Here is a 22,500-nt window from a genome sequence, read left to right on the forward strand (position 1 = left end):
AAATCCTCCAGGACAGTTCAAGTGTCGTAAACAATAATATGTATCTACAACAAGCCGAGAGCTTGGGTGAGAGAAAATTATCGCACGAATATTGAGGTACATTATCGAATGGATCTGACCGTAAATTATCGAATGGATATTCGGGTGAATTATCGAATGAATATTGAAGTAAATTATCAAATGGATACTGATGTAAATTATCGAATGAATATTGATTACCGAATGGCTATTGTAGTGAATTATCGAATAGATATTGAAGGAAATAATTCATCAAATACTTAAAAGAATTTGTTGAATTTTGCTACATGTGTATCAAATATATATGCCACAAAAACGAATCTATAGCGGTTTTATTTCCAATATGTATGATATATAGAACGTATATAAGCCCTGTCGAATTTTGCTACATTTCGGCAACCATATCCCTCCACCCTCAATGCGCACACACACACATACAACAAAAACATCACATTCCACTTGTTATTACAGTACAGGTGCCTTTGCATCTTCTATTTTGCATTAAATTTTCAGACTTCAAGCTCTATTATGCAAATGGCCTCTTTACCCTGGAAATTATAATCTCTTCTTTCTGGGAGGAGGTAATTAATATTTTCTGCGACTACACAGTGAAAAATATGTTTTCGTCTAATCTCTAGACACTTCTTTGCCAAGGCAAGCACAAAGTACATCTGGGCTTCAAGCACAGAGTTCATCTGGGCTTCAGTCAGTTGTCAGTAGAGCAAGGAATCTCATCCTCCTAAACAGTTCACGAATGCAAAGTTCTTCTGTTAACACCAGTGCTACTGTTCAACCTCCAAAAAGGTGAAAAATATCAGCCCGTAGCTATGTTATGCCACCCCAGAAGAAAGAAGAACCAGTTGAGCTGAAGCCATTTGAATTAGTTTTATTACAATATGCTTTCCTGCAAGACTTTAAGAACCCAGACGGGACTATTCCTGACGTCGTTCCAGACTACTCAAAGACAGATGCAGATATCTTGTGCACTGGCATGGTTGACATATTGACCAATGCAAATGAGTCGTCAGTAAGGGAATGTATTAATGAGGTACTAATTACCAGGATAGAAGATCTCCGATGTGAAGACTTTGATTTTGTAAACGTCAAAGGCAAGAAAGTTTCAACACCTGCCTTCAAGAAGGGACAGGAGATTGGGTATAAACAGGTCAGATCACTGGCTGGACAGGGTGCCATATATGTTAGACTCAACAAGAACAGGAATGTAAATGAATACATCAGTGATAACTCAAAGGATGAAGAGAGCCCCTACAGCTGCAATGCAGCACCTGATTAAGTTACATGTATTCCAGAGGTATCTTCACAGCCTGTGTTGGTGGATGATAAAGGTGATGATGATACCAAAATAATGAACAGACTGACAATGATGTTTTCAACCCACCCTGACTCGTATCTTCAAGAAGTTGTTAAGGATTCAATTGATTTAGCACATGCCGTTGACACGATTATCAGTGATGACAAGGGTAAGTGAAAAAACTGTTATTAATGTGTGATATGGGGACAGCCTAGGAAAAAAACCCAGGGGTACTCAGGATCTAAATGGCATACAGGTGCAAGAGTTAAGGGGGTTAAAAATTCGTGATTTGGAGTCTAGGGGATCTGGAAAGACAATTAATGTACCTTTACTTTCATGGGTTGTTAGATTATATACAGTACTTAGAATCTACAATGTAATATTTCTGCCAGGTAATTTTTGTAAAGGTTGCAAATAGGAAATTGTCTGTTGGCTTACCATTAGTACCATTAATGTTTGGCATGGAACTATGTGGGATTTATATTTGGGGCGAATCTTGTCAACAGACAAGATTTTGTTATATGTTGACAAGTTGAACAAATTTTTTCTTCGGCCATTAGTTCAGTTCGTGTGTCAGACCTTGGTTCCCTTGGCTGCTGTAAACAACTTTGTTCAAGTCAGTCGTTTTACAGTTCTCCTCTTAGATTTGAACCATCTGATTCACCCCTCATGGTCCCTAAAGAAGTTGTTTAAGGTTGGTTGTCTGGCTCTGTTCCCTTCATAAGACATGAAATTTCCTTTTTCTTTTCCTTTTTTTTTTGGATGACAGCAAATGCATCACAGTGTTTACAATATAAATTAATACCAACATTACACAATTCCACTGCAACTATTTACCTATTCTTGTAATAAAGTTCCTCTCTATTTATAAGCATTTTCCTTCTGTTGATAATTTTTCAGCCAAGGAATCACTTCATGAACCAGCCTCGCTGTCTGGGAAATGTACAGCTACCTGCAGACCAAAGTCTGTCCTATCTGCCTTTCAAGAGAAAATAGCTGACAATTCAGGACAAGACTACCCAATCTATGTGAAAAGAGAGGGTGACTTATTCAAGCAAGTGACATTGATCTATAAAAGAGCAAGTATAAATGATCTTAAGAAAAGACCAAATGTCACATTTGCAGCGGGTAACCTAAAAGAATTGGGTTCTGATGCTGGAGGACCTACAAGGGAGTCTATGCACTTGGCCATGACAGCATTGCTTAAACAAGAAGTCAGTGGCTGTTTGCTTTTTACTGGAGATGTAGACCATTTGATTCCTGTACATAATTGGGACCTCCTTGATGATGGTGCATTTATAACTGCTGGAAAAGCAGTGGCACATTCAGTTTTGCATGGAGGGCAGGGATTTATTTGGATGTCTCCAGCTGTAGTAGCTTACATTGAAACACATGATTTGGACAAAGCCCTTATCAGTACTTGTATTGAAGATGTCCCAGATATCGATTTCAGAGAAACAATATCTTTAATCCTTACGTCTACTAAGGATCAGTTGCCAAATTTGAGGATTCAAAACCCTGCTGTTCTGGACCTTCTTGATGATTGTGGAGTGGTTAACCTGCAAGAGGACAACAGACATAAGGCTGTACAGAAGATCCTACTGCAGCAAGTAATTATCAAGAGAAAGAATGAAATCGAAGATATCATGAAAGGCATGGATAGTCTTTCTCTGTTGTCATTCCTAAAGAGTCATCCGTGCATCTCTCCATTGGTGTTTACAAAGAAAACTGAAGCAACCCCCTCAGTTGAAGAAGTTCAAAATTTGATAGTGGCTGAAGACAACACCTCACTTACTGGTAGTCAAGAAAGAGCCTTGGATTTTCTTAAGGCATATGTTGCCAACCTTGGAAGTAGAGCTGAAGGTAATCTTTGTTATCTAACCGAGAGGATATGGGGCAGTTGTTCATTTTCAAGTGCACTGACAGTGTAGCATTTGCTGATAACTGTTATTCCACCAAGGGAATTCGTAATAAATCTGCATCTGTAGATTGCAAATTCTATACAACTGTGTCATAGTTTGGGATTCAACATGACTACTGAAACCATTCGCAATTGGCTTTATGATGCTCTATAACACTTTCGGGCGTACATGTACTTACATTTTAACAGGAAAGTTTTGGCAACTTATGCCTTAAGGATATGATTGGGAAAAATGCATTTCATTGCAAAAGTACACAAAATTATAAAATAAACTGGTGTGAGGAAAAAAGTGCCGCGTTTTGCTCTGACATTTTGACAACTGTGATGTATGAAAAGTGTTGAATAATGATGTTCTGTTCAATTAAATTCCAGGAAACAGTTTTTGTCCAGACGCACTAACCCCACTGCAGGAATTTATTCATTTCTGTACTGGGACAAATTACATCCCATCCTATCTTGGAGAGAGAAAGATTTCTGTTGGCTTTGCAAGAGATCCAAGGGCTATTCATCCCAAAGCAAACACTTGCTTCTGGAAGCTACAGCTGCTTACTTGTTATACCTCTTTCCCTGCATTCACAGAATCATTTGACAAATGTATTGAAATTGAAGGACGGGGGTTTATGACTGCTTAGATCTTGGTGCAAGTCATGAGTGGATTGTTACAGAACCAAAGATTGTTATAGTTTATCCAAAAAGATTACATCGATTTCATGCATTCAACTTTACATAATTATCACAAATAGTTGTTGTTAAAAAGTAGCGATAGAGACAGATTGGACAGGAGCAGTGATATTAATTCTGAACAGCAATTTCAAGGATAACTACTGCATTACTTTGCCATGAAAATGTTATGTTTTCACAATGTTATTTAAGAGAGAAGCTGCATCTGGTTTGGCTTAATTATTATCTGTACTTGAGTTTTAGGTAAGGTTATAAAATTACTATGGTTTCTTTCAGTTACAAAATTTAAAATAATTGTTATTGTTGATAGCAAGTTAAGGAACCCCCAATGCATGGAGGTTGTTACGTCCAGGTGTGAGCGATCTTTCAAAACACATTGCAAACCCTTACACTTTTTTGATGTTATACAATGTTATGTGAAGTTTGTACACCTACTATGAGTGAGCTCGTAAGATGTCTGATTCACATATATAGTAAATATACTTAATTAAAAAGGAGTTCATTTGGAGTCTGGTTCAGTTTTTTTGTTGTAAGTGAGTAAATTATTCACTGTGACTCTCTACTGATACCTAATTAGAGTGGAAATCAAAGTCACAATGAATTTGAACAGACCCAAGACTATTTTTCAAGGACCAATACCATTTTTCCAAGGACTTGTTTCCCTCAGAATTCAATCCTGAAACATATGTTTAGCACAAGAGAAAGCAGTACGAATACTAAATAGGATCATCCACCTAGCCTTAGTATAAAGATAAGGACTGGCGCTTGTGCCCTTCTGACTGCATCTTTTAAAGTGCCTATGAAGTAAAAAATTTTGTTTGCTTATTTGAAAGGTCCTTAAAAGAGAGTACGTGTAAGAATGGGCCTTTTTGTTTGGCAAGATCTTCCTTGATTCCATGGCAACAGTTCGGCTTCCCAGTCTATTTAAAGCGAGATTCACTTTCACAGTTTTTGTGTTAATCAACCATTGTTCACTTACCATGAGTAAGTGAGTAGATGTAAGGTAATATGGGCATCATGTGTGTTTCAAGTGTGACCATCTGTCACTCTTCGTCTGGTCAAAAATGGAGAAATTTGGTTCTTGGCAAAGAAGGCCCGGAGCCTAGACTGTTGCCATTCCAACATCATAGGAGCTATCATATCTGTAGATTACTGGTGACAAGTTTGTATGACTTTAGTGAAATATTTCCAGAGATATCCGTGCTTTTGTGTTTTGTGACTCCATTTTTTGTGAAAACATGAATGCGCCATTCTTTACTCTCTTTTAAGGGCCTTTGGAATAGATGGTTTTCACTCACGTGACTTGGCGCCATATTGGTGTACCAAACAATACAAAATGTGTTCATGGAATATGCATAAAAATAGAGTTTGGTTCCCAGAGGAGAGAACGTCTATTGTTCTTGTACACCAACATGGCCGCTGTGACGTCACGTGAAAATGATCTATACGCAAACATAATATTTTTTATTTCATAGGCACTTAACGTGTGATACAGTTTCATACTGGGCAAGAAAAAAGACATTTTTTGCCACTTAACTGGGCCTCCCTTCACAGTAGTCAAGTTGAATTTGCGGCTAATTATATTTAGAAAGTAGATGCTAGCATGCATCCTCAGAAAGGTCAAAGTGTACGAAAGTCAAAATTATGAAATATGTTCCACCGTTGATAACGAGCCACATTAGCATGAAAAACAAACCTTGCATTTTGTCACCTTTTTTCTGCACATTGTGCACTAAAAGCCACTTCTCTCAGCCAATTATAATTATCGAAACAAACAGTACATGTACAGAGTAGGAATTTGCATCTTTCAGGTGTAGAGTCGAGTAATTTTAACTGTGCAGATGACTTCAGTAAGTTGTCAGCTAAAGGGTGACTGCTTCAGTTATTGCTACCATAATGAACATTCTGTTGCATTTTCATGTCAGCCTTTCGAAAAAGTCTAGAGCATCCATATAGATGTCGACTCCAAATGCTTGTGACTCTCTTAAGGGATTGATGGTTGACTTGAGTTGCTGAAGCACATCTGAGGAAACTGGGCTCTGGATATCATTAACTTCTACAGCCCCATGCTCTTCTAGAGGTACTGGTCCTTCCGGGTCAACACCATAAAGGTCTATATTAGGTTGCAGCTCTGTCTCTGTTTCTGCCATTGTGATGTCGGCATTGTAACGTGCAGCAGAACCATTGACCCACATTCTCACTGGGGTCCAGTTGTTTTCAGTGCGAACAGGCCTCAGATTTGAAGCGGCTTTAAATTCATTTAATGCAAAGTTTATTCTGGGCGTGAAAACGTAATGTAAAAGAAAAAGGTGAATGGGATCGTTAACATTGAGGTATCCATTGTCTTCCAGAGAGTAGAAAACGCAATAAAACAGAAAAGTCACGCATCGAAACACTTCACGCCAAAGTCTTTCAATTCTTTGGTTCCTTGTTGAAGGTCCTGCTATAAAGCTACCTCTGTTGTCTCCTATTACTTAGGTCATGTATTGAGCAACACCAATGTTTTCCCACCGTGATCACCACGGACACGAGAGGGCCATCCAAATTCTCGTGTTCCTTCGAGGAACAAGTTCAAAACAGTAACTGAGTAATTGTTGGTGGCACAGTTCAAATATATTATCATGCGAGAAAAGCCATCGATACATCCATGAACAACGTACCTCCAACGAATAAGAGAGTGATGGCCATCGATGTGCCACAGCGAATTAGGCCACGGTACGCTATAAACTCGCCTTGTTATCACACATGCCCAGCGAAGAGCAGTGTTTTCTGGGTCTACTCTCGTTAAACTTGCCCTGATCTGACGCGGTCACGCTGAAGTCGAAGTCCAAGAGATCTTAGGTGCCCGATGATATATGACTGCCCTGTGGTAGATCCATGGCGTGAAATATAATCTTCGATTATATGATCTAGTTCGGCGTCTGTCATGTCAGAAAATTTGGAAAGACCTTCCATGCCATACTCCTTTACACGTCTGTTGATTGTCCAACGAGAAACATTTAGCATTTTCGCAATGTCAGACCACGTAAAACCAATCCCCCTCAGTTCTTCAAGAACAATTGGTGGTATATTGAAGAAGGGCCTCCCACGCCCATTGCTCGAAGTGGATGGTATTCCCAAATCTACTGCACTTGTTGTCCTTCTTCCAATATCGACAACTTGCTGCCACAATGTTGATGAATCTCGCCAAAACATTCGCAAAGTTCTAGAAACAAAGACTGCTGTTCGTCGGCGCTATCCGCAATATGACGAATGATGGACAGAGCTAGCTCAACACCATTAAATGCATTGGCGGCAATGGGATACGTGGTTTCATCGAAGGCTAGCTCACATTTATCAAGTAAATTAAGAAAACAGGACGCAAAACTTTCCCAATCGATCTCCGCCATTTTGCAACAGCATAAGTAACCAAGCCTTTCAGGCCGCTCAATATCAGTCACGTGTGGGATCGAATGGATATTGAGGGGAATTATCAAATGAACATTGAAGTCAGGTTATCGAATGGATACTGATGTAAATTATCGATTGAATATTGTTATGATATCGCATGGATGTTGTAGTAAATTATCGAATGGGTGAGAGAAAATTATCGCACAAATATTGAGGTACATTATCGAATGGATCTGACCGTAAATTATCGAATGGATATTGGGGTGAATTATCGAATGAATATTGAAGTAAATTATCAAATGGATACTGATGTAAATTATCGAATGAATATTGATTATCGAATGGCTATTGTAGTGAATTATCGAGTAGATATTGAAGGAAATAATTCAGCAAATACTTAAAAGAATTTGTTGAATTTTGCTACATGTGTATCAAATATATATGCCACAAAAACGAATCTATAGCGGTTTTATTTCCAATATGTATATAAGCCCTGTCGAATTTTGCTACATTTCGGCAACCATAGGGGAAGGCCCAACCATTTTGGGTGCTTACCATTTAGCCAACGAGATGCTTCCGTGAAGCATACACTGGGTTGCCTGTGGTACGTACTACAGAAAATCAGAAGGCACTGAATTGTGTAGTATTGAAATACAGCATTCCAGTCTCTGAAGAATAACAAATAAAAGAGAAGCGAGAAACATTGGCTTCGGGGCTGACATGTTGATAATTTTCAAGTTCCCTCACAACTTCTTTTCACCACAAGTGTGCCCTCTGAGCATCTGACAGCTTTCTAATACTAAAGTTCACTGAAGTTAATCCCTGTCGGGCGGGGTTAGTGTTAGGATGGGAGACCAAAACAATAAACCCCTCATAAAAACAGAAGCATCTGACCGAAAATACTATTAACGCTAACAAATGCGAACTCAGCAAGGTACAGATTCTGTTAGCTTGCTTTATGCAAAACAAATATTGATGAAACAGCAAATAACTATTGATACACAGTTTTTAGAGAGAGCAGAAGGAAGTTTCCGGGACGACCCATCGAGAATAAAATATTTACGACATGAAAACAACATTAATTTTGAACCGTGAATATAGAATATAAAAAGTTACGATCAGCGACAAACATTTTGGGAGATTTTTGCTACGTTCAAGTAAATTGCAAAATCGAAAGTGACATGGCCGGAATTCAGCGGGCGCCGTGATTAAGTTACCGCGGCATGTTTACTCGCCAAACAGTGAAGCATCTGTGTCAAATGATGGCAAGATACCGAGTTTTTGTAAGTTTCTTTTTCTGTCAAGTGTTATAAAGTTTGACAATGAAATGAGCGACGTCAAAACAAAGATCACAATGGCCCAACTCTTGTTTATGCACAGTCCAAAGTTACTCTCCAAGACGCGTATGTCGTTATTTATCACCATTTAATTCCATCATTTTGGAAATAGCAGCTACTTTTTTATTCATCTGCGTCACAAGTTTTCGATGATTTTGGGGCTCATTTTGTTGAAACTCAAGCACGCTTCCAACAGGCCTGTGAACCCTTCCTGCTTACAGAGCAATACTAAAAACCTTCTCCCATATCACATTTCAACCTTAAGCTCGAAAATTTAATACACAACATGATATTATAATTCACAAAGGCAGAAAATACCACAGAATCCTTTTCCAGCGAAAAAGTATTTGCTCTTAGAGGCGAAAACCTCTTCCTATTTCATTGCGTGCGTGAAGACAAGAAACTCAATCGTGTCAAATTACCATGTACTTCAGGTAAATAGAGCTCGTCGCTTTTGAGCTTCCTGCCTAGTTTATCCAACTGACTTTCCATTATTGAGCTCCATAAGGGTATATTTTGTTTAAGGATCCACTAAAACGCCATTCGCGTTACATGACTTTCGACGCCATTGCAGGCTAAGTTAATGATTCTACTGTGTCCACCAGAGAAATCTACGCAGTTCCACTACCCTCTCGATCCTAAGAAAATACGAGCAGAAGGCTCTATGCACAAAGACACCACTTACCAGGGGAGCGACAGGCAAGACTTTTACCGACACGGAAAAAAAAAACAACTAAAAAGAAGAAAACAAACAAACTAAACGCAGACCTCGACTGGGTTTGCCATAGGCAAACCAGTAAAAAATCCGGAAATTTCGGTTTGAGGTCAAATGGAAAGGCAATTTTCCGGAAAATCTTTTCGAAAATTGTGGACAACCTCCAGAGGTAGTCCTCTTTTTCCGTTTGGAACAGAATTCGCGAAATGCTCTTACCATTTGCGAGAATACTTCCGTTTGCAGGCCACTTCTGAAAAGATCGAGTAAAATATGCTGGATAGAATGCGGTTGGTCATTAAATTCGGAAAATCGCTTACCTTTATTTATGCAACGATCATTCCATCCGGATTATTTGGCTAAATGGTAAGCACCCTTTGTTTACCATTGGCTGGTTTCGTTGTAGGACGTTGCTGCTGATGAAACTCAAAAGCTTCCGAATACCAGTGCAGTTTTCGTTCAATAATATAACGGTTATGTAAAAATTGAAAGTTTGCCACAGCAGTAAAATGTGTAACAAATATCATATGCACATTGCCTATGACAACAAAACGAAGATACTGTAAATCACCATATTTGCTCCCAGGTAAATATGAATATTTATAGCAAGGAAATTTGCAAATTTACTACAAAGTCATATTCCGGCAATTCATTCCTTTTTGCTCCCATTGCAAAAGAGAGTAAATAAAATGCAAATGTACGTATTTTGATCCTTTGAAAATCAGTTCAAACGATAATGCAAACTATTGGTTTTGCGACATATTTGCTTGCATTTGCGGTTGAGGTCAAACTGCTATCTTTGTGGTGAAGCAAATTTGAGCAAATCTGTGGAAACATTAAAGATTTGCATAGCACGCAAATTCCAAGCAAATAATTACATTTCCTTAACATTTGCACACAAATTCCTACAAAACAAACATTCAAGTTTGCTCAAGCTTTACCTGTCAAACCAAAGTTAAAGCAAATTTAGAGCCCTAAATTTGCAACATATTTGCTCAATTCGCAAACTCGAGTAAATCCATTTTTTCGTCCAGTGTCGGAGGTGAATGAAAAGACTTTTTTTTTCCATTTCCCTAACCATTGTGTTGTGTACACTTGCTTTGAGTGTTCTTTAATGTTTATTTTCGAACCAGTGTGATATATATTGAGTGAACGAGCTCAGAACTAAACCGGCGTACGTGTTCTTATCGCCCGCTGTTGTCAATTTCGGCCTTCGGCTCGCGAGTAGAGCAGTTTGTTTTTCGTTTTTAACCATTGAGTCGTGAACAATTTTAATTTAATATTCATAGGAAAATATGCTGTTTGCAAAGTACACAATTCAACGATCAATATGACTTATAATTCATGGCTGTATTCTGCAAAATAAAAATTCTACAAGGGAAACAACTTTCAATGATGTGCGAGAGAGTTTGATTCCCCATTACATGTTTCAAACTGAAAAGTCTGAAAACGCTTTGGCGATTTTTTACATGGTACTGATTTTATTCAACTTCATTATTATACGTTCCTGTTAAAATTTCGACCGTTTTAAAAAATTACAGAAGTACTTTCCATGTTAATGCAAAGTACGTTGACAGTTTCATTGTTTTTGGAGATACGAAGTGTTAACTAGATAAGTTGAGTTGCAGTACTTTCGAATAAAAAAAATTACAACTGTTGGGTATTTAGGAACTCTGATACAAATCTGCAAACTAAGTATTATATTGACTGTTTCGTTGGCACTTAGCGATAGCTATTACTTGTTGAGTAGAACATGTGCATTTAAATGCTATTGTGTATGCTACCTTCATCACATCACTATCATTTTCACCATGAAGGTCTCTTAAGCCACTTTTCTTGACTCCAGATGGGTGGGATGATTCTTTTCTCCAGGCGTGAAGTGCAAATAAACTGATTGACATTTTTTTTAAAGTAGCTTTATTTAAAGTTACTGCCTTTTCAGCGCCCATTTCCCTCATCGGATTGTTGTGTGGTTTCCTTTATAACGACTTTACCACAGAAACAACTTGGTAAAATTGTAGGCATTTAAGCGCAGGAATCGTTTCCTCATTTCGTCAAAAGGAAGGGAAGTTCCCGTTCTCGTTCAATAATTTAGAGTTCTTACAAACACCGTGGCTAAACAAATGTTTGTAAAATACGGGTCGATTACAACTCCGCTCAGTTTTCTAAAACCTCACGGACAAAGGGATTATTAATCCCTTAGGGACTTCAGCTTTATGAAGATTGTTCGAGAAAAATTACATTACCTTTCCTCCAAGATTCTTACAGCTGTCATCAAAATAAATTTCCATTCACCAATGTTCATCTCTTGATCCTGGATTGCTCGTAGTCCTTTCTGAATCAGTCGGCTTCCTGAGAGAATATCCTTGCTCTAGAGGGTAAAGGAACTACCGGCGTTAAATAAGGTGTACCTTTACCTTTTCCTCTGAGCCATCTAATAATAATGTCGTATCGTCGGCGTATTGACTTAATAATCGTCCAGTGAAATCCTTATTGTATGGTGAATTAACCTGCGATCAGGCCCATTTTAAGCTTCGCCCATATGTTCTCATATGACGTCGATCGCTAAAATTGGGCCCGACCAAAAGTCTCTCAAGAATTCCGGATGACCAAACTCCGGAAGTGAAAACGCCACCGTGATTGCGCGCAGCTCTCGCGAAGTCCTCGAGATGGATCTGCCATGAGCGTACGAAGAAATTTGCTGGCTCTTTTTTTCCACAATCACGTGACGTTGCAACCTGGTTTTATTTGTCAAGCTTACAAGATTGCGTATTCAGTGAAGTTCGGAGGAAGAATTACACCAGCCTTTGCAAAAATATAGTGCTTAATTCAATTTGTTTTTCACAAATCGAAGCCAAAGGTAACCTTCGAATTCGTTTGTAAATTCCTCCCACGGTAAACAGCCCTGGTCAAAACAAAGTGGCGCGCATCTGCCGTCCACGTGTGTATGGTGTAATGGAAGTAAATCTGATCGGCCGATGAATCCATTAAAAAAAGGGCTACAAAGGGCTGACTGCTAGATAGCAAAGAGAAATGTCTGGTCCAAACTGCCTCTAGGCGAACTGCGCATAGCGCGACTAAGATCCCAACCAAACCAAACTACTCAGAAAAGCTAGATTTTATTCGAAAAAAGCTAAATATATGCAGAGCGAGGGCGACTAAGGTGTGAATGACGGTACATAACTACAAATGTGAATGAAAACGCAAAATTACTGAAGAGAGCCTGACTGGCAAGCTACGATTAATTTGAATAGAACAATTGCGGGAAACTAATCAACACCTGGGATAGGTGTCTGGAAACAGGATAATTAGCACCCTATGAACTTACATATGCCGGCCCCTAAGAGCGAATCTAAATGCAGCTCTTACTCTCCTAAGCGATTACTGCCAGTACTTAAGGTGAACAACTTAATTTAGCGACGGTCACTAAGCGAAATGCAAAACCAGAACTTAAGCGCAGGTTGTTAACAGCGTATTCAATGCTCGAAGGTTGGAAGAATGGCGGACTTGACGCTGACTTTTAACTTTGCGAACGAACCCCTTTTTGTCTGGAAAAACCTCTTGGATTCTTCCAAGATGCCAATGATTCCGACTTGTGCTTTCGGCAACAAGTAACACAATGTCCCCAACTGCGAGATTTCTGCGAGGGTATTGCCATTTTTTGGCGAATTTGCAGCAATGGGAGATATTCTCGTGACCATCTTTTCCAAAAAAGAAATTGCATGGGACTTTACCTCTGGATCGGGTTTTACTTCCGGATCGTCGTGTTAGATGTCAATTGAAATGTCCAGAAATTGAGTTGGCCACTGGTACTCCGATTTCCACGGCAAGTCCGGCCCCATTAGCCACTTGTCGCAACTCAGCAGACCTTCGGCTGAAAGGCCCCTGGAAGTGTGGTCGCCAGGATTCATGATTCCTTCCACATGATACCACTGGTCGAGACTAGAGCTGTCTCGTATCATGGCAATGGGGTTCGCAACAAAGGTGTGAAAACGCTTCTTCTGATTTTTAATGTAGCTAAAACGGACATGCTGTCGGTCCAGAAAATAGAAGACTCAGTCAATGGTATTTCAATCTCTCTTTTGAGCATTTTATCAAGGCGGATGGAAATCGTTGCAGGAATAGAGGCGGATTCCAATGGGGCAAGGCGCGACTTTGCAAATAGGAATGCACAATGTACTCTGCCCTCTGCATTTCTTATACGAAGAGAGGAAACTGAGCCATATGCAGCTTCTGAGGCGTTGGAGAAATGATGACGTTGACTGAAGATCACAGGACCAAAACCTTCCGGTAACACAGAACGGCTAACGAGAAATGAAGAGAGCTTCGGAAGATCGTCAAGCCAATTACCCAGCTTCAAAGGAGTTCGGGTGGAATCTCGTCGTCCCATCGTTCTAGCTAAGGAATTGCTTGGAGAACCTTTGTACTGTTACTGACCCACTTTGTAAGCCTGAGGCCGCCTCTTGAAAGTTGTGCCTGAAGATGGTTAACATGTGCGATGGCATCATTCACTGAAGGTAAGGACTTGAGACAGTCGTCCAACACCGTGTTTATGACTTCAGTAGGAAAGCAACCCCTGTGATGATATGGCCCCAAAAAGGTGAACAAGCATCTGGTATTCTTGAACTTCTCGCGTAGTATCGCCATTGTCCCACCAAAGAAAACGCAAAAAAGCACTGTCGCGTTCTTGAACTCGAACGTGGTGGAACACGGACTCTATGTCAGCCATCAGTGCAATTCTGTCTTCCTGGAACCTTGTCAGCACCCCAACAAGCGAATTTGTTAAATCTGGACCCTTGTATAGCATGCTGTTAAAGGAAACTCCTCTGAACTTCGCAGAGCAGTCAAAGACGACTCTAATTTCTCCCGTTTATGTGGATGGTAAATGCCATGATGAGGTACGTACCACGCGTCGAGGCTTTTGTCATTCTTCTGATCGAGAGGCACTTTACGCGCATAGCTCTTGACCTCCAATTCTCTCATGAATGCACTGTAATCGTCGTGCAACCTGCGATCGTTCTCCAATCTTTTCTTCAACCAAGTGATTCTTGACAGGGCTTGCAATTTATTGTTAGGGACCGAGACCACGCGATCTTTAAACAGTAGGGGAATTTGATCATGTCCATCCTTCAACTGTATCTTCTGGGCATTCTGCATAAGGCGGAGTTAATTATGGCACATCTAAGTTGTACCATCAACAAAACAGTCAGTAAAGTCGCGATTGTAGAAGTCCTCTATCATGCGCTGAGATTGAGGGTCAACTGTGACAAAGAAGCTTGCAGAATGAGGCTGGGAGCCTTTGCGACGACGTCCCAAAGGGCCATTTATCGCCCAACCGATGCGCGTCGTCCAGGCGTAGGGACCACCGTTTTGGCAAAGCTTGACTTCGATCGGATCGAGCGCCTTTGGAACATCACTGGCGATGAGAAGTCCGATCTCTGTGTCAACATGGAGAATAAAAACGCCATTTAAATGAGACCAGCAATCCACGTCCTCCTGGGTTCGAATATCTTCACCATTAACTGGAATTTCTGGCCTGGTATAGAGCATGGGAAGGTTAATAAAGTCATTTTCATCCAGATCTGAAACTGCTATGTCACGGAGGAGATAACTGTCAACCAGGCTATTTTTCTTTTGCAAGGTAGACATAGAGATCTTTACTTTAGGCCCTCGCTCTTCTAATTTCTTCATTAGCGATTCGGTGCAGAAAGTAGCACTGCTGCCAGTGTCCAGGAAAGCAAAAGTGACGACCGTTCGATTTTTCTCGAGTGGACGTTTACAGGTACAACGGCCATCGCTGTCCTGCCAAGACGTTCTCCATTAAGGGTATTAGCATGTTGGTCCGTGCTGGCCATGGCATTAGAGACTTGAGTATCAGCACTGTTCTCAGTTCCGACGCCAATGTCCACTGAAATCTTATTACGAACACTTGCAGTATGAAGGACTGTAGGATGATTCCGAGAGCAATTAGGGATCTTGCAGATCTTACATTGAGGGCAGAACCTTGCCACATGATTGTCAGACAAACAGCCATAGCAAAGCCTCATAGATGATAAGAACTCGATTCGCTCCTGGTATGGCTTCCATCTAATGAAGTGACAGTCTTCCAGGGCATGGCTCTTTTGACAAAATTGACACGCTCTGGATTGGGCACCGAGGACTACTGGATCAACGTCGGATTTCTGTTCTGAGTTCATTCATTGATTGTTCTGTAATTGGGTGACAAAAGTCGATGTCTTAACCTTGGACGACGCGGGACCAGCACGTGATCGTGGCGGTCTTCATAAACTTCAAATCTGAGCCTGATTGAACGATGCTCGAGATGTTGCCAAAAAATGGGTTGGTGGCAATTCTTGCCCGGTGATCAACGAAAGCAACGAGATCGCCGAACTTTACAGGTCTTGCCTGAAGCTCCATTGGGTCGTTGGCGCTGCGCCGTCATCTCTCTCTCATACTAAACGGTAGTTTGAAAATCAGTTTCTCGAGGTTTCCTGGCTGATCAAACTTCGATGCGTACAAACTGCTGCCCAAAGCGTTCTTACAACTTAAAAAAAAGGTAGCAAACTTGCTAAGAGCAAAGCCGTCTTCTGGCTTAACTTGAGGCCACGCCAACGCCCTCGATTCGAATGTAGAAGCAACTCGGTACTCATCTCCAAATTTCCCCTTGAGAAGCCTACGTGCTTCAACATATCCTTCATCGGATGGCAGATGGTGACAGGAACGTACCAGCTCCTTGACATCCCCGCTAGTGCATTGTTCCAGATAATAGAGCCTTTCGGTACTACTTGCGTACGTGACTCGATCAGATTCTCGAACGCTTGAATAAAGCTACGGTATTCCATTGGGTTCCCATTAAACACAAGGACACGGGGTTGAGGGAGTCTGCTCTTGTTCTGATTCACGGCTAACAATTCGACGATCCAATTTTGCTGGACCTGCAGGGCCGTCTGCTGTCGCTGAAACGCTAGAGCTTCCTTCTGATAACTGCCACAGGCGCTGAAGGGGTCAGGATTGACAGCAAACACTACGTTATCTTGCGTGGTATTCTCGTGACGAGCATTCGCACGAGGAGGGACATAAACAGACTCACTGGAGCATTCAGAATAATTCAACTTCCTGATAACCGATGCGCCGGCATCTTCCATCTTAACCTCCGATTTCGGTTCGAGAGGTTGTATGGGCAATTTACTTGACGGTGACGGAGACAACGCGGCTAGGGCATGTTCTTTAGCTGCACTCTTAGCGATTTCGGCTTCCAAATTCAGGTGAACCTCTTCCTGCTTTAAACGAAACTTCTTTTCCTCGTAAGCTTGCCACTTTCCGAACACAACATTTTCTGCCTTTACTTCTGCGAATCTTGCTGCTTCCCTAATTCTCGCAGCTTTTACAGGCGCCGCAAGGCTACCACGCGAACTTACACGACTGTATTTCTTTTAGCGCTTCCAGGAACTAGACCGTGCTTAGGGGCCAATGCAGCTAAGCGAGTCCTCGGGACCTATAAATGTTACACCCATCATCGCGAGATGTTTCGAGAGGACGGTCTACCACGCCTTCAGTAAACCTGTGTTCGTGGCCAATCTTCACCCAACTCAGTTTGCGTACCGTGATGGCTGCAGCTCTACTGACACCCTAATTAGGATGCAGTACAACTGCCTGAAAGCTCTTCATGAGCCGGACTATGTTGCAGTCAGACTCTTTGCAATGGATTTTTCGAAGGCCTTTGATAACGTAGATAATTTCCTCCTAAGCGAAAAACTCAAAGCTCTTAATATGAACCCATATTTAACAAACTGGTATCTTAGTTTTCTGAAAGGACGAAAACAATGCCTTGTATTTAGAGGGAAAGCATTTAATTGACTTGATGTTAATAAGGGTACCTGTCAGGGCAGTGTCAGCGGGCCGTATTTATTTAACCTTTTTATAAACGATCTTTGTATTAATAATAGTTGCATGACACACTTAATTAAGTATGCCGATGATACGACTATGCAGGTCAATGTCAGTAAATTTCAACCTGATGAGTCACGTGACACTGTAAATCAGTATTTCAAATGGTCTGATGACAATTTTATGCCATGTAACTTGAAGAAATGCAAAGAGTTATGCCTTCAGAAAAAATATAAGACCAATTGCAGTAATGCCCAGATAGATCATATTACACAGGTAGATTCCCTTAAGATTTTAGGAGTAACCCTTCAAAGTAACTGTAGGTCACAGAGCACGTAAGCTGCAAGTTGGTAGAAGCAAACAGGTGCCTGTTTGTAATTAGAAGTCTCAGGAAAGAGGGATACAATCAGGCAGATAGAGACCATCTGTTTGCTTCGAATTCTATTGTACTGCCTAAAATTACGTATGGTCTCAGCGTTTATACAGCTTCAAGCTCCGAGCTCACTACAGTCCAGAATTTTCTCCGTAGTTGTTACAAGCGCAAATACATTTCATATGCAATAGATGTTAATGAACTGATAGATAAGTCTGACAGGAGCATTTTAATAAGATAAAGAAAAAATTGCAACCATCCTTTATATGAAATTATGCCTAAGATTAAACAGACTTCACTGAGGTTAAGGAACCCTACCAACCTTTTACCAAGAATTCACAAGGAAAGCTTTAACGCTTCTTATATCAATACATTGTATTTTAAGTATAAACTTTTCTTGTAGATAATTAGATAGAAGTAGATTTTTATTGAAGTTTAATATAATTTGAAGGGCATTGTATATTTATAAATTTATAATATTGTAGTTTTTTAATATATTTATTCTACAATGTTATTGGTATGTATTTTTACCGATATTATTTTTAATAGACTTAATAATAATAATAATAATAATAATAATAATAATCATCATCATCATCATCATCATAAGTACGTCTGATCCACTTTTAAGCGAGGCTTGCAGAACCCTATGCTCTGCAAGGGCTATCCAATCGTCCACCTGCTGGCGGAGAGCTTCCTTGAGCCTCTCGAAGGCGATGACTGCATGCACAAACTTTTCTTTAACTGTTAAAAGATTTTCGTCGTAGGTAAGGACTTCTGTAATTTCTCTTATTTTGACGGTGACCTTTGAAGCGAAGCCTGATCTCGCTTTCTTCTTAGAGCGAAGTCTCTCAAGCCTTGCTCCATTTAACTCCCAGGCGACGTTCGGGCTTCTTACACGAGATACTCGACACGGGATAGGCTCTGTGGCATGTCCATAAAGCCCGCCGCACACGGTGAGGAAAGAGCTGAGCAAACTGCCCCACGAGCCGGTTTGCTCAGCCTTTCCTTACCTTTACTGCGTGGAAATTGTGGTGAGAAATTCGCCTCGCGAAGCCTTGAGGAAAAAATCAAACATATTTGATATTTTTTGCCTCACGAGGCAAATTCCTCATTGTGTGCGGCCATCGTGAGAATCGAGTAAAGGTTGGTCAACTAAGCATCCAATAAAAATACATGGCATTCTCACGTGACTTAAGTGACGTGGGAATTTCTTCCTCCGACATCATCTTAAACCACTGGAATCACGTGAGTATGCCATGCCTTTTATTGGATGCTGCTTGATCAAACCAAGCTAAGGTCGATTCTCACGATGGCCGCACACAGCGAGGAATTTGCCCCGCGAGGCCAAAAATATCAAACATGTTTCATTTTATCCTCACGGCCTCGCGAGACGAATTTCTCACCATATTAAAAGTTCCCCGCACAAGTGAGGAAACGGCTGAGCAAACCGCCTCGCGAGGCAGTTTGCTCAGCCCTTTCCTCACCGTGTGCGGCGGGCTTAAGGGGTGTCCATGCCGTAAAGGCGATCCCAACAATTTTCAGCAATACAACTGTTGAAAGCTTTCCTTATGACTATGTCAACTTCTCAACACCACGAGGAATAGCAAACAATTTATTTAGATTCGTAACTGTGGGTTGAAACTGTAAAATAACAAAGCAAAGAAATTACAATATGTAAATGATGTTCAAGCGAAACTAACGTAAAACTTAAAGAAACTAAGAAATACTTACATTGTTAAAGACACTGGAAAAAAAGGGCTACAAAGGGCTGACTGCTAGATAGCAAAGAGAAATGTCTGGTCCAAACTGCCTCTAGGCGAACTGCGCATAGCGCGACTAAGATCCCAACCAAACCAAACTACTCAGAAAAGTTCCTTTTGTTACAGCGGCTATCATGACAGTTGCACGCGCCCCTCAACGACTTTCTTTCATATTTCGAAAGTAAAATTTAGGCGGACGTCAATCAAATGTTTCCATGAGGATACTCCTGCTCTCTTGGTGGCAGTCGAATTTGACATGGAAACATTTGATTGACGTCAACCTAAATGTTATTTTCGAATCTGAAAAAATGTCGTTGAGGGGCGCGTGTCACTGATAACATCTGTAAAAGGTTGTAATTTATTTACTTTGTTTTTTTAGAGCGCTCGAAGCAACGTTTTTTGAATGGAACCAATGGAATCATCTCATTTCACACATATTACCAAGAATGCATGTATCCACATTACAACTGGCAGATCGCAGCGAAGAAAGGAGAAAAAGTTAAGTTAGAGGTTCAATACATGGACTTTTCAGCGTGGAACGGGTCGTATACTCTTGGTTACGTGGAAATTCAAAATGGAACCTACGCAGATGGCAAACCGAGTACAAGAATGAGTGGTTATCTCCTATCTCGCATTGAAACATTTTACTCGCACGAAGGTCAGAACCTAGGAGTGCACGTGGACGTTGCAAACATGGACCTTTATCATTGGCGCCGGATGTACTTCACAGCTACTTACACAGTTATTAGTTACGACACAGTGTCCAACGGTAAGCACACTCAAGAGACGCTATAGAGCTAATAGTGATCAGCATCATGTAGGTTTTGGTGGGGGTCGTGCAAAAATCAAACCTTCACCTAGAAATCAGCCGGGGACTCATCAAATTCCGCAACATGGGACCACAAAATGGTAACCAATAACAAAAAAAAAAAAAAACGTACATCAAGGGAAGTCAAGTGTAACGAAGATAAAGGTGGCATTTTCTTTCCCAGTTAAGTCCAATGGTTGATAAATAGCTCAAACGTTTGTTGGAACTTGTCACTGAGGATTTTAAGCAACGACGGCGCTGCGTCAATCGTAACAAATTATTGTTTGAAAGAGGAAAAATAGTCGTGCTGCCTTTGTGGCACACATTCTAGTGCACTTCTTTGTCGCAGTCTGCAAAAGAACAACGTAAATAAACCACTGTTAGGCGTGCATTTTCTATAGCTTCACGTTAAAACTGCTCGTACGAATCCCGATGCAAGACAATCTGCCCGTATTCTCCAAAGTGAATAGGAGAGAGTAATCGCGATAGAGTAATTACGATAGCGCTAACTTTAATTTTGAAGTTGGGTATTCTCAAAAGTGAATAGGAGAGAGTAATTATGAGAGCGCTTACTTTTATTTCGAATTGGGTTTTCGCAGACGTTGCGCTGGTTGTTGCTTAAACAACGGCTACTCACAACTAAGTCTGAGACATCGTGATTACTGTCGCTGACAGTTGAGTTTAATTTACCTTGACTTGGATCTCATAAAGCACTCGCCAAGTGCCTTTGTTGTCCGATTTCAGAGCGTGTTATAATTTCTTTTTACTTTTAAATTATGTAAGCGTTAAGCCGTTCCTAATTTGTCCTTGTACTTCTTAGCGGAGTTCCGCGCGCGCGCGGACCACCATTGTTAAAAAAATATGGTAACCCATCGATGCAAGAAATCTTGGTTTTAAAACCATGAGGTCATCGACCGTCCGTACGTACGTATGTACGTCCACTCCTCCATGTTTGCTAATGTGGCCAGTATCATGCTAGTTTACAGCATACATCTTTGATATTGGACATCCATGTTTTGATAAATTGACACCTGTCAAAACAAGGTATCAGCTGACCAGTATCACGTGACCATATCGCAGGCTCAAGCTTAGAGCTCACCGAGTTCACCTTTTTTTTTTAAGTTGACCGCTGATGCGGTACTCGTTTTCGATTGGATTGCAGGCTCAAGCTAGGTTCAATCACCTAAACATAAGCGAGGCTTCATTTTTCGCGTGCTTGCTGTAGCTCGACGCGGCTACACGGCCATGCTACATCAACTATAGTTCTTACACAGTCAACCCTTTTCGTGTTCAGGTGGAAAACGGTTTGGAAGATGTTTTCTTTCTGCATTTTTCGGTGGTTTTAATCCAGTTTGACATATCATAAATTCGGTGGTCCACACTGGTGGCTACGCAGTTATTCAAGTCAAGCATCGGAGGGATGTAAACTTAAAGCTGAGTGTTATTTTTAATTTGCTTAGAGCTACTTTTTTCTCTGTATTGCAATTTCTTGCATACATTTAGATGCTCTGATAAGGTTACATGTTGCCTGGAGCACCTATGTCTAGAACAAATGAAAGGAGAGCGAAAGAGAACGACAACGACAAAACAGAATACCAGTAATAGCTAATACTAAGTGGAAGATGTTACTCCACAAATTCTTTCCTTGGGCACTAAACCGTTTGTTATTTTTTACGGATGCGTTATTTAAAGTGGATGCGTATTTTTAAAAGGTGGTTTAAACGGTTCTTCCTTTAAAAATTGAAGCGCAGCCAGGATTAGGCATATTAAAATACAATAAAAAACGTTCTCTGGCTAAACATTTTGAAAAAGAATATAAGCTTTCGGCTGTCGATCTACAGCCTTCCACGGATAAAACGTTGAATGTAAATTAGTGAAATATATACGGAAAAGGCGAGATAAAAATGATAAAAAGAACAGAGTAAAGGTATGAAAAATGGTGGCTATTGTTTAAAAAGAATTTTATACTGATTAGGAATCGGCTTAAAGTTATTGTCAGCATGCTTGGTAGAAGAGGTGTGCCAGGCCTCTAGAGTTTTCCTAACACGAAAAGAGCCTTTGTCGATAACTCGAGAATGACTGAAATCAATGCGATGACCGAAAGACCACGCATGTTTCGCAATGTTTGACACATTGGCACATGTTTTTACATTCCTAACGTGTTCTTTCTTGCGGGTTTCAAAGTAACGGCCAGTTTCACCTATATAACACCAATCACAATCGGCACAGGGTATTTTATAAACCACGTTGGGTTGGTGTTCAATAGCTGGTCTGAATTTAGGAGAAAGGAATTCTTGT

At 40.6% G+C, this 22,500-nt stretch overlaps 1 protein-coding gene and 1 pseudogene across 1 annotated transcript; one reads left to right on the top strand and one right to left on the bottom strand.

The window, feature by feature from the left end:
• Nucleotides 1–2,520: 2,520 nt before the first annotated feature.
• LOC138024775 (uncharacterized) lies at nucleotides 2,521–3,883 on the top strand. Its single transcript, XM_068871964.1, has 2 exons — nucleotides 2,521–3,193; nucleotides 3,624–3,883. Exons 1-2 carry the CDS (start codon nucleotides 2,521–2,523, stop codon nucleotides 3,881–3,883), a joined length of 933 nt encoding a protein of 310 aa, XP_068728065.1.
• Nucleotides 3,884–5,848: 1,965 nt separating this feature from the next.
• On the bottom strand, nucleotides 5,849–7,321 carry LOC138024776 (uncharacterized; annotated as a pseudogene).
• Between the last annotated feature and the right edge of the window lie 15,179 nt (nucleotides 7,322–22,500).

The sequence above is a fragment of the Montipora capricornis genome, chromosome 11 (assembly GCF_036669925.1).
Source record: "Montipora capricornis isolate CH-2021 chromosome 11, ASM3666992v2, whole genome shotgun sequence".
Lineage (NCBI taxonomy): Eukaryota > Metazoa > Cnidaria > Anthozoa > Scleractinia > Acroporidae > Montipora > Montipora capricornis.